General features: G+C 37.3%; 2 protein-coding genes and 1 long non-coding RNA gene across 4 annotated transcripts; 1 reads left to right on the top strand and 2 right to left on the bottom strand.

Annotated features, from left to right (window-relative positions):
- Positions 1 to 273: 273 nt before the first annotated feature.
- LOC113681664 (phosphatidylinositol transfer protein alpha isoform) lies at positions 274 to 2,604 on the bottom strand. The gene is made up of 2 exons (XM_089203716.1): positions 1,679 to 2,604; positions 274 to 1,513 (listed from the first exon to the last, which is right to left on the bottom strand). The coding sequence occupies exon 1, from the start codon at positions 2,495 to 2,497 to the stop codon at positions 1,694 to 1,696; it is 804 nt and encodes a 267-aa protein (XP_089059842.1). The 5' UTR covers positions 2,498 to 2,604; the 3' UTR covers positions 274 to 1,513; positions 1,679 to 1,693.
- Positions 2,605 to 3,220: 616 nt separating this feature from the next.
- On the top strand, positions 3,221 to 13,153 carry LOC113681662 (cholesterol 7-desaturase nvd). Of its 2 annotated transcripts, none has more exons than XM_027198767.2 (4): positions 3,221 to 4,111; positions 5,695 to 5,937; positions 6,728 to 6,901; positions 11,714 to 13,153. In XM_027198767.2, exons 1-4 carry the CDS (start codon positions 3,278 to 3,280, stop codon positions 11,873 to 11,875), a joined length of 1,413 nt encoding a protein of 470 aa, XP_027054568.2. In that variant the 5' UTR covers positions 3,221 to 3,277; the 3' UTR covers positions 11,876 to 13,153. The 2 variants fall into 2 exon arrangements, with proteins under 2 accessions (XP_027054568.2, XP_089059836.1); XM_089203710.1 differs by lacking the exon at positions 11,714 to 13,153 and adding an exon at positions 8,109 to 9,667 and having other exon boundaries at positions 3,224 to 4,111.
- LOC149047700 (uncharacterized) lies at positions 6,897 to 8,548 on the bottom strand. The gene is made up of 2 exons (XR_016185795.1): positions 8,424 to 8,548; positions 6,897 to 7,794 (listed from the first exon to the last, which is right to left on the bottom strand). It is a non-coding gene; the product is annotated as an uncharacterized LOC149047700 (long non-coding RNA).
- Positions 13,154 to 14,479: the final 1,326 nt, after the last annotated feature.

Raw genomic sequence — 14,479 nt, 5'->3', positions numbered from 1 at the left:
ATTTATAATGCATGACCACAATATAAATTATACATCCAGAAAAACACAGCACTTTTCCATTCTATTCTTCACTCTGCCAGTGCATTAGTATCCTAGCTGATGGTTCCTTTTCAACAATTTTGTCCTTTAACTCTTATTGCTTGATTTCAAGTCACTAGAAAAAGCTGGCAGGTCATGCTTCAGCATGATTTACATTGCAAACTAGATTGGTAAGAAGCCACATAGTTTATGTGGTCATTGTCTCAAAAGAAGAAGCAACCATACTCAACCACATAATGTTCACATTGAAATTGTTTATTGAATTGTTGTGCTATAAATCCTAAGAGTGATTTTAGAAGAATATTCCACTTTGTAACTAATCTCAGCATACATCTAGCCTTGTAGTCAACTAATGAATCGTACTTTAGAGTAATTACAAATCAAATTACACACAATTCTATGGTACATTCTGTAAACCCTATTATAAACTAAGATTTATTTTTTTAAACTTTTAGCGCATAAGATGCAAAAGAGAGTCTGTGTCAAATTCTTCAACAGGATTCTTTTTCAGGCCTACCTAGAGGAGATACCACAGTGTATCATGCTTCAGGTGTCAAAGAGTTAGTCATTTTTGGAATTGTATCTGACCTAAAAAACTGAACATCAAAGCTTTCTGAGTTCACTCCCTTAAACAGAAGCATTCAATTTAACACGGTCACTTGGATTTACCAAGAATCCATATATTCATAGTGTAATATCTTCAACTAGTTCTCCATTCACCACTGTACTATAAGTGTACTTGTATCATGCATTCTACTAGACAAGGTAAAAAAAACCATGACCTTGTACTTTCCTGGATGTTCAACCATCAAAGTATCAGTATCCTTACAGGTACATCAATCAACCCAGTTCATGACTTATCATGCCAAGATGAAGACTTGATCAACAAATTATACCATAAAGCCTGAACAGAATCTTTTCTTGATTTTAAGATGATTCACACTACAATGTTTGAGATAATCAATATATAATGAACAATTAAAAGTGAAAACAGAATTAGGTTTTGAAGGGTTCATATCAATTGATAACATTAATGCCTCATCTTAAACAGTACCATGATGGACAGGGCACAGACAGGGCACAGACAGGTTAATTTCGTGATAAAATTACTTAAAGCTAACCACATCAAGTATAGTGTTGCATTCTCTTTTATTACCAGAAACAGACACTTGCATCGCCAAAAATACTTATTAAGCGCATCATGCTGAATCAAAAACTCACCTGATATGTGAATACTTCTTACCACACACCACAAAGAATAACTTTGTGGTAATCAAAGTTTTAATCCTAGATAAATACATCTCGTAAATTAAGTTAAACGTACAGAAGGACTTTTTATGCACCCCATGTAATCACCAACATATCAAGTATTGTTGACTTTGTATCTTTGCAAATAACCCTAAGCAACATGGTTCACCTAAATAATAACAATGGAAGAGGATTTACGAGCCAGGTAATGATTACAGATGAAAAACTGCAAAAAAAAAAAACAAACAAAAAACTTCATTAAAACCTTATCAGAAGAATGTCTAAGCGGTGAAAACCCAATATAAAACAGCCCTCGTCTCTTAATGATACGAGTTTACTACTACTCTAATAGTAATGGGATAACGTTCCACTTCGGTCGATCATATTGTACCTGTTTCAGTTTTATTTATTTCTCAGACATTCCACGCACTTCGCCTTCACGTCGTAACCTATCTAGCTCTCGTTTGGTTTTTTCTTCAAGCTCCCGTATATCTTCCATGGTCATTCCGAACCAAAGATCCAACCAACAAAACAACTGCCGGTGAAAGTTAGTGAGGAGTCGCCTCACAGCCTTAAAGATAATGCTCTGTACCTTGGTCTGGAGGCCCCACCATTTAAACTGTACTTGGTAGAGCTTGTAGCACGTCATTTTAGGCCAATGGTCGTTTTTCTTCCACTCGCCTTCACAATCAAGAGGACCTCGCCCAGTTTTCTTGGAGTGAAATTTAGTTGGGTCCTCATCTTCCTTGTAGTCCGATGGAGCAACACAATTGTTGTCAGATATGTCAATATCTACCACAACTCTGTTTCCCAGTTCTTCCGCCGTTAACTTGTGCACATTTTCCTCGCCTTCTCCTTCCCTATGCCATGTATCGATATAGATATAGAAATTGTCCGACATGTACGGGTTTGAATACTCCGTCCTGCAATACGGATAAGCATTCCACGCTTTTTCGTGAACTTCCAACGAACCCTTAGGTGCCAAAAGTCGAATTACAGATGGAACCTTTTTCGATAAATGGAAAACTTTATGTGTGTACTGTCCGCTCCCATACTTTGCGTGGTCTGAGTACGGTTCGTTTACTACCACTTCGATTCCTTCCCCTCCTCCCGTTTCGTTCTTACTTGCTTCTGCAACAGCGTACAACTGACCAATTTTATATTCTTCGACAGATACGGGCAAAGTTATTCTGTACTCCTTGATTTCCATTGAAATTTACTCTGCAATCGAAAAAAGAAGGGGGGAATGTTCGACAATCAAATACAGAAAATGTCGCCGGCAAGCTGACATGTGCGTTAGTGGTCTTTACAGGAGTGACGTATTACGTACCATAAGGCCTTGCGAGATATCTGGCGTTTAACGTCATCAGCCTTGTAAGCAACTCACTTCCTGTCCCGATTTTGATGTCTTTTATGTTGTAGCCACCACATTTTTAAAAGTGCTTTTCTCTACAGCATCAAGATAGCACTAACACTCTCTGCACTTCCTTTTGAGGAAATCTTCTTGAAATTTTTGCATTTTTCTTATAAAAATTTTACTTGGGAAAACTAACCTAAGTTTTCAGAATTTTCCGCGAAAAACTGTTACGTGGTCACATGCCAACCCATGAACCAGTCAGAAGGCGTTATCAACTGTGTGGCCTATGAACAAGAGTTCTGTTTCGTTATCGGGCCTCTCTCCTTCAGTACAGCAATTACGTGATGACTACTTGAAATCTTGTTTCCCCTCTTAAAGGGAAAGTGCCTGCATAAATGGACACGCATTCAGACAGTCTTGCGATAAAGATTAAATGTTACCAATTTGAAAATCAGACATTTTTCAAGAGGAAAAACGTGCTGTCTATCAAGTGTTAATCAGTATTGATGAGGTGTCGATATAATGGTAATTGTTTGTTGAGGTTGAGTCAAATAAATTTTAAACCAATCAGAGGGCGTTATGAACTATGCCGTCAGTGCATAAGTGTGCTCTTCCACCTACTACCTCTTCTGAATGCGTACGCTAGCAACATCTTGGGGGGGTGCAAGTGAAATGCTTTCCAGGATGACGTCTTCCAAATTAATTTGCACGTCGCTTTTCCTAGCCGTTGTTGCAGCGGCATCACCGATGCTCCTTAAATTAAACGATCTCTCTCACTCAGTTTGGGGAAATGCTCTGCCATTGTTTTGGACGAGGAATCGAAACTTTAATATTTGCCTGCTGGTAACAGGTTCTCTCCTCTTTGCCTACCTAATCCTGAAAGTATGGAAGTTTTTATTTCACCCGTTAGAGATGCAGCGGAAACTCCACGACATCGGCTATTTCTCAGATGAAAAGCGTCCTCTGAAAGACGTTGCTAACGAATATCGAAAGCGAAGAAAACGTGGCGAGGTTCCACCTGTGTACCCTAATGGCTGGTTTCACGTACTCGCTTCGAACGAGCTAGCCATGGGTGAGGTCAAGTATGTTTCTATTTTAGGCGAAGATCTTGTGGTGTTTAGAGGAACTGATGGAATCGCGTATATTGTGAATGCTTATTGCCCGCACTTGGGCGCTAATTTAGGCATCGGTGGACAGGTGGTGAGTGACTGTCTTCAGTGTCCGTTCCACGGTTGGAAATTTCGCGGGAGCGATGGAAAGTGTACGGATATTCCTTACAGTGAAAATATTCCTAATTTTGCGCAAACCAAAGCATGGAACTGTTGGGAAACTAATCACACAATTTACATTTGGTATCATGCCGAAGGAAGTGAGCCTTCATGGTATCCTGATGAAATCGAAGAGATTCAAAACGGAACTTGGACCTATCGAGGCTTTACTCAACACACTATCAATGCTCACATCGAGGTAGGCTTTACTTTACTCATGTTTTTATTTTCGAATTTTTAAAATAGCTGCGACCAGGATTTGTTATGATATAACTTTGCAGCTCATCGATTACATGAAGTTCGTTCACATCTTTGAAACGCCTTGGCACTTATTTTATTGTAATAAAATGTTACTTACAGGGAGAGAATGAGGTACTTGAAGGTCATGACTCAAAAGGATGATGATTACTGGTACTTTACTTACATGTTAACATCATTTCAGCTTTTGTTATGAAAAATCTGAAAAATGGCTTGCAACCTCTTGGGAACCAAAATTATCAAATATAGGAAAATATGCTTTATTCAACTATCTTTTCATTGTGGTAAATGTATATTAATATCAAATCAGGTGGAAAATTCAGTGACTCATGAGAGATGAAATTAAAAGAAAGTTAATAATGATTCTTAACAAGTGATGAAGCTAGATTTCTAATTTGATTTTGGACCTATTATAACAAGCTCTTAAGATCATTGTCCATAACTTTGGAACTGATGTGAATGATCCCTTGCAAATTTTGAAATTGATTTCCAGCTCATTTATTTTTTGTTGCTTTGGGTTAGTTAATTGTGGATGAATTGCAATTCCTGAATTGTAGATTGAATTATTTGAAAATTGCACCAAAATATTGTTTCTGCATGAACTTCAAGAAGCAAAGTTTTTCCATCAAGTTTCTTGAGATAATTTATCACTGTGATTTTGTTTTTAGTTAAAGTTCTGAGATATTCAGTGTCACAAATTACAGTTATAAACAATACAGTTGTTCCAATCTGTGCTTACAATGACTATATAGCATCCAAATATGACTAAGAAGTTAAATGGATTTCTTCGCTAATTATTTATTGTATCATGATTTGTTTGAATTAAAAGTGGCATTGGCATAATTCAAACCACCTTATGTTGCATTTGAAAAAATTGTCTTCCTAATTAGCCTCTTGACCCTTTACACCCCAACATCAGTGTGCAAACTCTTCATACTATGCTCTACACATTTCCTAAGGTGCTGACAAGGAGGATTTGTTTAACAATCAAGAGCTTCTTTAGTTGATGTGCATCTCCTTTATTCTTGTGTCCTAAATGTGTGACTCAGGGATAATAGTGTAAGGAGAAATTAGGTGCCAATCACTGTTAGGGGCTAAAGGGTTAATTTAACAATTTTGTTACCTCATAAACATCTGTTTTGTCAGCATTTAGTCTAAGCTTTAATTATTATTAATAAAGACAAAATTTCTTTTGGTTCAAGCCCAGTGATACTTAGGGCTTCTGGTGATGATTTCAGACTAAATGTCATTTGAATAACATTTTGAATGTTTGGAAAGATTGATTTTCTGTCAAGCTATAGCTGATGTTTTGTTGCAGAAATTGGCTCTATCTTCAGGAGGATAGATCTCTAGATAACTCTTTTCTGATTGTGATTACTTAACTTAAACCTAACCCTAAGCTTAATTATTGGTATTATAATTGCATAATTAACTGTATCCCGTATGTATTTTCACCTAATATGTACAAGTCTGCAGTCCCATAATGACTGATGACTTCTTTTTTGTCACTGGCAACTGAATCAGGAGATTCCTGAAAATGGAGCAGACCTCAACCACCTTGATCATCTTCATAGCTCACCAGTTCTGAGTGGGGTTGATCTGAGGCATATTTTCTCACATTGGTGGCAATTTGCCAGACACAACTGGTCTGCAGAATGGAAACCTCTTGAGGATACTAAGCATGTAGGATGTCTGCAGCTAGTGACCTCCTTATCAGTCTTTGGATACAAGATTCCCTATTTAGACTTACATGTCACAGCCAGGCAGGTAGGTGTTCACTCTCAGTTCAGATATAAAAGATTCTTTATATATATATATATATATATATATATATATATATATAAATATTTATAAAAATATTTATTCTGCTCTGCTTCAACGTATTGAGCACTGTTCCACGCGAAAATCGACTCGCAAACTTCCTATAGTAAGGCAGTAAAGCCACCCCAAGTGATCTCACACATGTGGGATCACTTAAGCCATGCCAGAGTGCTCTAACTAGAAAAACTAGTGAGCATGCATAATGCTAGCAGCAATGACTCATCCTAGTAGAGTGCTCAATTTGGACATGAAAGCAAAGCTTTATATATATGTATGTTAGTGTCGGGGTTAAATTACTGTTGTGACCTGATAACTTTTAGTAACAAATTTTTTCACTGAAACAATTTGAAGGTTTCATGAAATTGATACCATAGCTACAAATAAAAGATATTTGGAAAAAATGGTGATCAGAAATCTTCCCTGAAAGTGCCTTAGAGAAACAAACAACCTTTTTAAACATAGATAAACATGGCAATGTTTATCTATAATTTTCTATTTTCCCAGACTTACAACTTCTGGGATTCCTTATGCTTTGGGTTTCTACGGCCAGCCCATGTACCAGACAATTGCATTACAAAATACAACCTTAACCCCTTCAAGCTACTTTAAATGAGTAACTTGTGACTTCTCATAAATTCAAGTCTTTTTTTTTCAGTAAATGACATGTGCATATTTCAAATTATTACTGACTCGGTTTGTTTTATAATTATTATTTTTTGGATCTTTTCCCCGTCAGACTGGTCCAGGTCTGGTCTTCATGAAATGGAGCAGCAGCTTTGGTGATGGAATTTTCCTTCATTCAGTGACTCCCAAAGAACCACTTTTGCAAATCATGCGCCACTCCATTTATGTTTCCAGAGGTGTCCCCACAATAGTGGCCAAGTTTCTCCTATATGCAGAGGCTATTCAGGTAAAATCTGTATTTTTTTATTATAAGCGCTGTACTTGAGTTAAATGATAAATTGATCATTAATAATTTGAATTATTAATTACTGGGAGTAAACTATTCTTCTTTTAAAGTGCTCATGACACGGATTTTTTTTTGCGTAGCACTATAGTTTATCATATGTACAAACCAATCCCGATAAAAGAAGAAATACAAACAAAAAAATAAAATCTTGGTTTTTTTCGGGCCTCAGAGTGCTCATTTTGTCTTAAAAGTGTCCTGTAGACTGGTAACGAGTTAGCGGGTGATGACGTCGAAAACTGTGAAAACTTACAAATCTCTTTCATCTCTTGTAATTTTGTATTAGTCAGTGTTGAAATACTCTTGAAATAATCCGATAGTGATGTATTCCTACCTTCAGCAGACTCTACCGAGATTTTTGATACATCGTAATTAAGTAGTAAAGAAGAAATGGAGGTTGAGTGTACGGTTCAGCTTGCGAACGGGAACCGCGTGCATCAAACGAGGATTTCGACGAAGACTGATGAAGACGGTTTCTCGCCTGCGGTGTTCAGGTCAAGATTAGAACGGAAAACTCCCATTGCTGAATGTTTATTTCGTTGCGTTCATGTTTTGTTTTCTGTGGCGGAGTCTATATTAAAAATTGGAGGTTGTGTTTGTTTCTGTTACCATAACATATTCTTCCTTTGCGCTAAGTGCGGCAAAGGTTCTCCTCGGTCAGCGCTCTAGAGTTTCGTTGCTGAAGAGTAATTCCCTCCGCAAACCAAAGCTAACTCTTGACGGAAGATTCGAAATAATCAGCTGTATGACGAGTCACAATGATCTTTTTGGCCGAGAAGTCATCGGGCAGTTACAGTGCGAGTTGCTCCTTTCCTCAGAGATTGCAAAGGCAGAGGCTATCACCGTCGAGCCGGTTAAATGGAAAACGATTGAGTTTATTGTCCTCTGATTCAATTTTATCTCAAATAGGTATTTATATTGGAGGAAAACGTCTTTATTTTAGATACAGCATTGCCACATGACCCATTTCGCTTACTGGCAAATAACCGATATCAGTGTTGTAAATGAATATTTTCGATATATTTCGATGCATCGACTTTCACACACCACTTGGATTCGCTACCATCTAATTCAATAATATTTGTGTTTCACAATTTATCTCATTGTTGTGCTGTTATCACAATTATATTTCTATTGTTGCTTCATTTAGTTTGTTGAGGGCGGGGGATCAATGGCTCGTGTGGTGGATTTTCGGAAACCTAGGTTAGGAGAATACACGGCCCCTTAGTTGTCAGTATCCTCCAGAGGTTTCGCACCATTCAGGCAACAGGATGTCGGTCAGCTCAGGAAAGGGTTTGACCTTTATTGTAAGGGATGTATTTCTGCTATTAAAATACGATGGAAACTACGAATGGTAGGATTTTCGTACGAGAAGAAAATTGCAAATCTAGTCATGTGGAAAGACAAAGAGTTTGAGTATGATCGTATCTCAAGCGCGTGAAATAAACAACAGTAAGCAGCTCACCATTCTTCGCTTGCGAAATGTCAGCTGAAAAGAATGTGGAACAATCGTATCCGATTTGGAAACAGGCACCTTAACCAGGATTCTCTCGGGCTGAATTCATTGGCCATCTTCCCCTGATTTGACCAGTAGTGTGTGTTCGCAACAGCCGTCTTCAAAGCCGGGATGGAGCATAAGGTCGACGACTTTGAAAAGTAAAATCTCCTCGATGTCGACGATCGAAAAGCGTCCATTTTGGCCATACAGCTACATCCTTTGGATAGTAGTGTGTAGAAATAACCGGTGTATATGTATCATTCTTGTACCTAAAATCACTTGTCGACACTTAGCGCTCCGGCCACGTAATACATTCGTCCTCTTTCCTTAATCTCTCATTTCGCTACCATAGTTGCCTACATATCTTCAGAGTTTTCTACGTCACAGCTATGTAACATAATCGTTTCGGCCGGGGTCACTTTATGGCCATGTACTTCCAATGCGCAAAAAATGGTGTAGGAGAACTCGCTAAAAGCTGAGGTCAATCCTTTTTAAGTTTTAAGTTTCAAATACGGCTATCAATCAGAAAACGCCAAAAAAAAAGAAAAAAAATCGTGACATTGGCACTTAGAAGAATTCATGAACTGAATAAAAGGAGAACTGTTCTTATCAAAATCATCGTACCATTTGATACAAATTGTATCATTCGTCAAAAGGATCAGGATGGAAAGGAAATGTACATAGTGTGGCAGATAAGAGTAGTTTTATAAATTAGCATTACAACAGTTGAAGGTGCCTCAGGTGATTTAGAGGAACAACACGCCTAAAGGCGATTTTGTGGGATGCGTTTACTACTGAACGTACCATTCATTGAAAGGTGCACGATTAGTCATTTAGATCAGCCGAAGAAATTATTGTAGAAAGTTTTAGTGTTGAAGAAACTGTGACTGTTTATGTAGTTGAAAATAGCGAAGAGTGGCAACTCAAAAACCTTTGGACTTTTCTGAAACAAATTGGAACTCGACCCACTGATCGTCTTGTGTTTATGCCAGTATCCGCTAGAGGTTTCGCACTGTTTAGGCAACAGGATATCGGTTGGCTCAGGAAAAGGCTTGACCTCGGTAAAAGCAAATACCATCTCCGCTGACAACGACTTCTTCCTTTGAGGACGTATATTTTAGGCCGTCGTGATTTGTTTTTCAAAAACGTCAATATAAGTAATTAAACAGGCTGTACACACTTTAATACAACGAAAAGACTGAACTGAGTTATTTCCTAGCGAGCTGTAGTTAATTTTGTGATATTTCGAGACCATTGTCGATTTCAAAATAGACCTTAGGCAAGGTGAGAGATTAATGTCGTTCATCTGTAGATTTGATTACATACTTTCAAGTTAACCACACAAAAAAGTACACTCATCTCGGAAAAACACAATCTTATTTAATGAATATGGATTAAGGCGTAGTTGTTAGCTTGTAATTAGTAGTCTTACAGCAATGCAAGGTTGCTCTTATTTCAAAAGCTGAGATCCACGACTATGATAAACATCCAACTCCGCAGAATAATTAACGTAAACACAGCCTACAGAAACAGCTCAAAATATTATCCTGCGTTTATCGAATTTCCGTTTGCAAAATTCGTCAAATTTAGCCGCTGGAATCCAAATCTTTTCTCGCCTGCACAGGCCGAATTCAACTATTTTCCATTCTATCACAGGCAGCCCAAGCTCCAGCTGTGAGATGGTCATCTTCCGAAATAAGAGTCGTGACGAAAATTTCAGAGTTTGTATGGGAATATTTACGGCCTCTCTTAGGAATAAAAGATGCTGGCAAATTCTCCATAAAAATACCTCGCCTTACTTTCACAGTGCAATGCTTGTTTTGTGACCGTTTACTTTGTTTCAACGGGGCCATTTTAGCGCGTTATCTATTTCTAAGTTTACTACTCCTAAGAGAAGGACCTGGAAATGGATAACTCGCCAAAATGGCCTCCTTATAACAAAGTGAGCGGTGAGACAACAAGCGATGCAATGTGAGGTATTTTTATTTATAATTTGACTGAATTTTAACCTCTAAAGAGCGGTCGTTAATATTCCTAGCCAAATTCTTATATTTTCGCCACGACTTGTATTCCGCAAGATGATCATCTCACAGCTGGAGCTTGGGCTGCCTGTGATTCTATGCCACGTTTCGCCTCAAAGTAGATCAATATATATTTGCATTGTAACGCAATGATCTTTGCTTGGACGGTTTTCTCTTGCTTGTATCTGATGAGTGTTCTACCTCGAGATGAAAATACCTTAGAACGCACTTAATGTGACCGCTAGTCAGTTTAATCAAAGATATGCGCAAATAAATTCCACAGGTCTTCTTTGACAGGATTATTTTTGTTCGCCTCTGATCAATCCAGTAGCCCATGTTTACATAAGCTAAAAATCGATGAAGAATTTACGCACTCCTATTGGCTATCTTTGCAATTTGTCCATGCAATAGGGAAGAAACCCAGGCGGATTTCCTCACGGAATTAGGCGTTGAAAAGAACATCAGCCAAATACCAGGAAACAGCAAGTTAGGTTATGAAAATAAGAGTTCCGTGATCTGTAACTATACAAACCTATGGCAACATGGAATGTATTTGTTTTATCTGATAACAAAGCAAAAATTTGTTGAGGATGACTTCATCTACGCGGCTGCCCTCCAGTAGATAAGTAGGAACCAATCAAAATTCGTATATAATCACAGGCGTCCTAAGCTCACGTCTCGAGACTCTCGAAAAAAGGGTGCGTGTACATGCACATTCTCGGACACGAATGTATTTATTCATGAAAGCGTCGTGCTTTGTGTTACGAGGAACCCGTCATAAGAAATTGTATCGGAAACGAAATACGGACGATTTACAACGCCAGAAATTCCGAGATGTTAACACTTTACACCCAAGATTAATAAAAACTACTCATTCTTTGTGTTTTCTGGTGATCTCTGCCGTTTTCGGCCTGCTTTGCCATCACCGTTATTCCTGGAAATTCTCAAATAAAAGTACTGCAATAAAATCCTCCATTAGATATTCTTTATCTTGTTTACTACAAAATGTTCGCGAAGACCAAACTATGTTTTACAGTCTCGGGTGGTTGGGATAATTCTCGTTAGTTATGCAAACCGGAGACGCAGTCGATGGTTTGCACAACGTTTTCGAATTCTCTCAACCCCTCCTCGTGTTGGGACACGGAAAAAGTTCCATATTGCTTAACTGATAAAAAGTATATTTGCTCTTTAATGCTTAATGATTTCGATTTAGAACACATTTTATTTTTCCTACAGGTTGAACGTGATATAATGATTTGGAATCACAAAACGTATGTGCCAAAGCCACTTTTAGTGAAAGAAGATCACTTAATCAAGAAACACAGACGATGGTACTCACAGTTTTACTCCGAGAACAGTCCTCGCCTTTCAATGAAGAAAGAAAACCTAGATTGGTGATACCATTAACTGTTTCTCGTATGCTGTTCTTTTTCCTTCAACCCTCTGGAAGTTGTTAAACTTGTCTTAAACCCTTACACCCAAACATCAGTACGCACAGTCTCCATACTGTTCATCATACACTTCTCAAGGTGCTGACAAGCAGAATTTGTTTGTGGTGAAAGGGTTAAGGCTGCATACGTGGCTAAAGTTAAGCTGAAGTAAGTTACCAGCTGAAGTAAGTTACCAGCTGAAGTAAGTTACCAGCTGAAGTAAGTTACCAGCTTAAGCAGTCATGACAGGAAAGGTTTCATCGAAAAATGAATTTGTGGTTTTGTGTTAATTTGTTTACCGTCGGCAACAGCACCTGGCTTCATCTGTTGTGTAACATTTGAAAGCGTTCACTTTCAGTCTAAAATTTTGTTGATTTGTCGTTGGTACTCTAGGTTACGAGTAGTCCCTTCTTTTCGGTGAAGTCCGTCGCGCAAGTCAAAAAATGTAAGCGTAAAAAAGAAACTTAGGTTAGCTCACCGCGCGGATCTCTGGAGGTGAGGTGCACGGAAAGTAGCCGTAAAAAAGGGACCGTCTGTGTATTGGTATTAATTTTCTTTGACTGTGAAAAATTTGGTTATTTCACTTTTCTGTTTTGCAGAGGAGCGCTAAGAAATGTTGTAGAACACACGTGTGGAAGTAATGTTCTGTCCATGATATCATTTGTTTTTCTCTGTCATATTTTCTTTGTCGCCGCCGTCGTGGTTGGCATAAGGTTTCTACTTCTTAACGGATCGAGCTCTTGATAAGTCGAAAACAGAGGTTACGTTGATTGAAATAGGGAAAAGTACTTTCCACTTTTCTGCGTGTTGACGAAATGGTCTTTTTAAACTGGGAAACTGAACGTCTCTGGATTTCAACAAACAAAGAATAAAACTAAACAAATTCGAAAAAGAAAAATGGAATAGAAAAGAAATTTGCTTCCCATACGGGATTCCAACTCAAATAACCGTGATGCATCTTGGTGGTAACATTTCTAGCATACTTAGTAAGGATTTTGCGTATGGGCATCGAGTTGCCGTTATGTATTTCTAAGGCCTTTTTGCAGCTTCTTTGATAACTGTAGATTAGATTTGAAAATTTGAAACAAATCCTTTGCAGTTTTCAGCTGCAGAACATTGTAAATCATGTCCCAATATCTTGACATACTGTCCTGGCAATGCCGGCCATTGTTTTGTACTTTAAGGCTGAACAAAAATAAATAAATAAATAGAGAGAAAATTCCAGCAACTCTACGAAGAACTCAAACAGTGGCCATAGTCTACAATTATTGTAATTATAGCCTCCTATGTGCAACATCATTATCATTATCATCATTGACATCTATGCAATGATCAAAACACTTAAGCCTTTAACTCCCAGATCAAATTTGTAATTCTTCTTACTTTCAGTCATACAATTCTTATAATATTAGTTTTGAGAATTTAGTATTGGATCAACCAATTGTCCCAAAATTGATATTTTTTTATTCTCATCACTTATCTGGTTGATATTGTATTGATATTGTGAGGAGAAATTCTGTCTTTGTCACTCATGGGAGTTAAAGGGTTAACTGGGCTCAATTTTTAGTGGCCATGCTCCCTAAGATTTATATTGCATGTTAAGTTAACATCATGAAAAGTCAGGGAATTTCACAGGCAAATTTAATTCTTTGAAAGAAGTCATGGAAGAGTAAGGTTTTAAGTAAATATGAAGTCATTTAACTTTGGTTAAGCCCTCTAACATGTATTTACATTACATTGAGTTTAACTTGTATTTACTCATGTTGATATGTAGACTGCTAGCCATTAAAATTTAATATGTTCTAATTTAATAAAGCTATTAGAGTGAATAAAGAGAGTAAGTTTCTAAAGAAACTGTGGAACTGCATTGGTTCGGTAGTTGCAAGATAAGTTAGTCTTATCAACTTGAGTTGGTTAAATGGCTGCCTTAGGAGTTAAAAGTGTTTGCTTTGCTAAGTGTTGGAAACTAGGGATTCTATCATGCTAAATGGTCTAGTTATTTACATCATAGTTTATAAAAGTTGAACAGGATGTACATATTGTCATGATATTCTTTTTTGATTGATAAATCCTTCTACACGTAAGAGCCTGACACCCTCTTTGCTGCATGAGGTACAAATTGTTCATTAAATGAGTTCTCAATGATAATATATAACAACTTTATTTAAATAATAACATATAACATATTATTATTAAAAAAGGGTTATAGAAGGGAGGAACTTAATCCTCATTGTAAACTATACCCCAGATATAAAAATTTAATACTATGCAATATACATATACATACTAATACATTTTACATACAGGCATATATCTATATAAATATAAAATCTAAATAAAGAAGACATATCTAAGATAACTATTTTGTTTAAGATTATAACTAAATAATGTTTAATACATAGAATAATTTAATTTTTAGTCATAGACCTAGTTAAAAAATGTTGATTTAAGAGCTTTCTTAAAAGCATTAATTGAGTCAAGTTCAACTACTGATGACGGTAAACTGTTCCATGTGTCGATATGTCTGTGCCAAAAAGAGTACTTAAAGATGTCTGTACGGCTAAATGGTTTA

The sequence above is a fragment of the Pocillopora damicornis genome, chromosome 4, assembly GCF_964200805.1.
Source record: "Pocillopora damicornis chromosome 4, jaPocDami1.2, whole genome shotgun sequence".
NCBI lineage: Eukaryota > Metazoa > Cnidaria > Anthozoa > Scleractinia > Pocilloporidae > Pocillopora > Pocillopora damicornis.
This window is presented reverse-complemented; position numbering and strand designations above follow the sequence as displayed.

Bases quoted from the DNA above. Each gene is read 5' to 3' on its own strand.
- LOC113681662 (XM_027198767.2), top strand. From the start codon at position 3,278: ATGCGTACGCTAGCAACATCTTGGGGGGGTGCAAGTGAAATGCTTTCC. The intron at 4,112-5,694 runs GTAGGCTTTACT...CAACTGAATCAG, and splicing joins CTATCAATGCTCACATCGAG to GAGATTCCTGAAAATGGAGC. The intron at 6,902-11,713 runs GTAAAATCTGTA...TTTTTCCTACAG, and splicing joins TATATGCAGAGGCTATTCAG to GTTGAACGTGATATAATGAT.
- LOC113681664 (XM_089203716.1), bottom strand. From the start codon at position 2,497: ATGGAAATCAAGGAGTACAGAATAACTTTGCCCGTATCTGTCGAAGAA.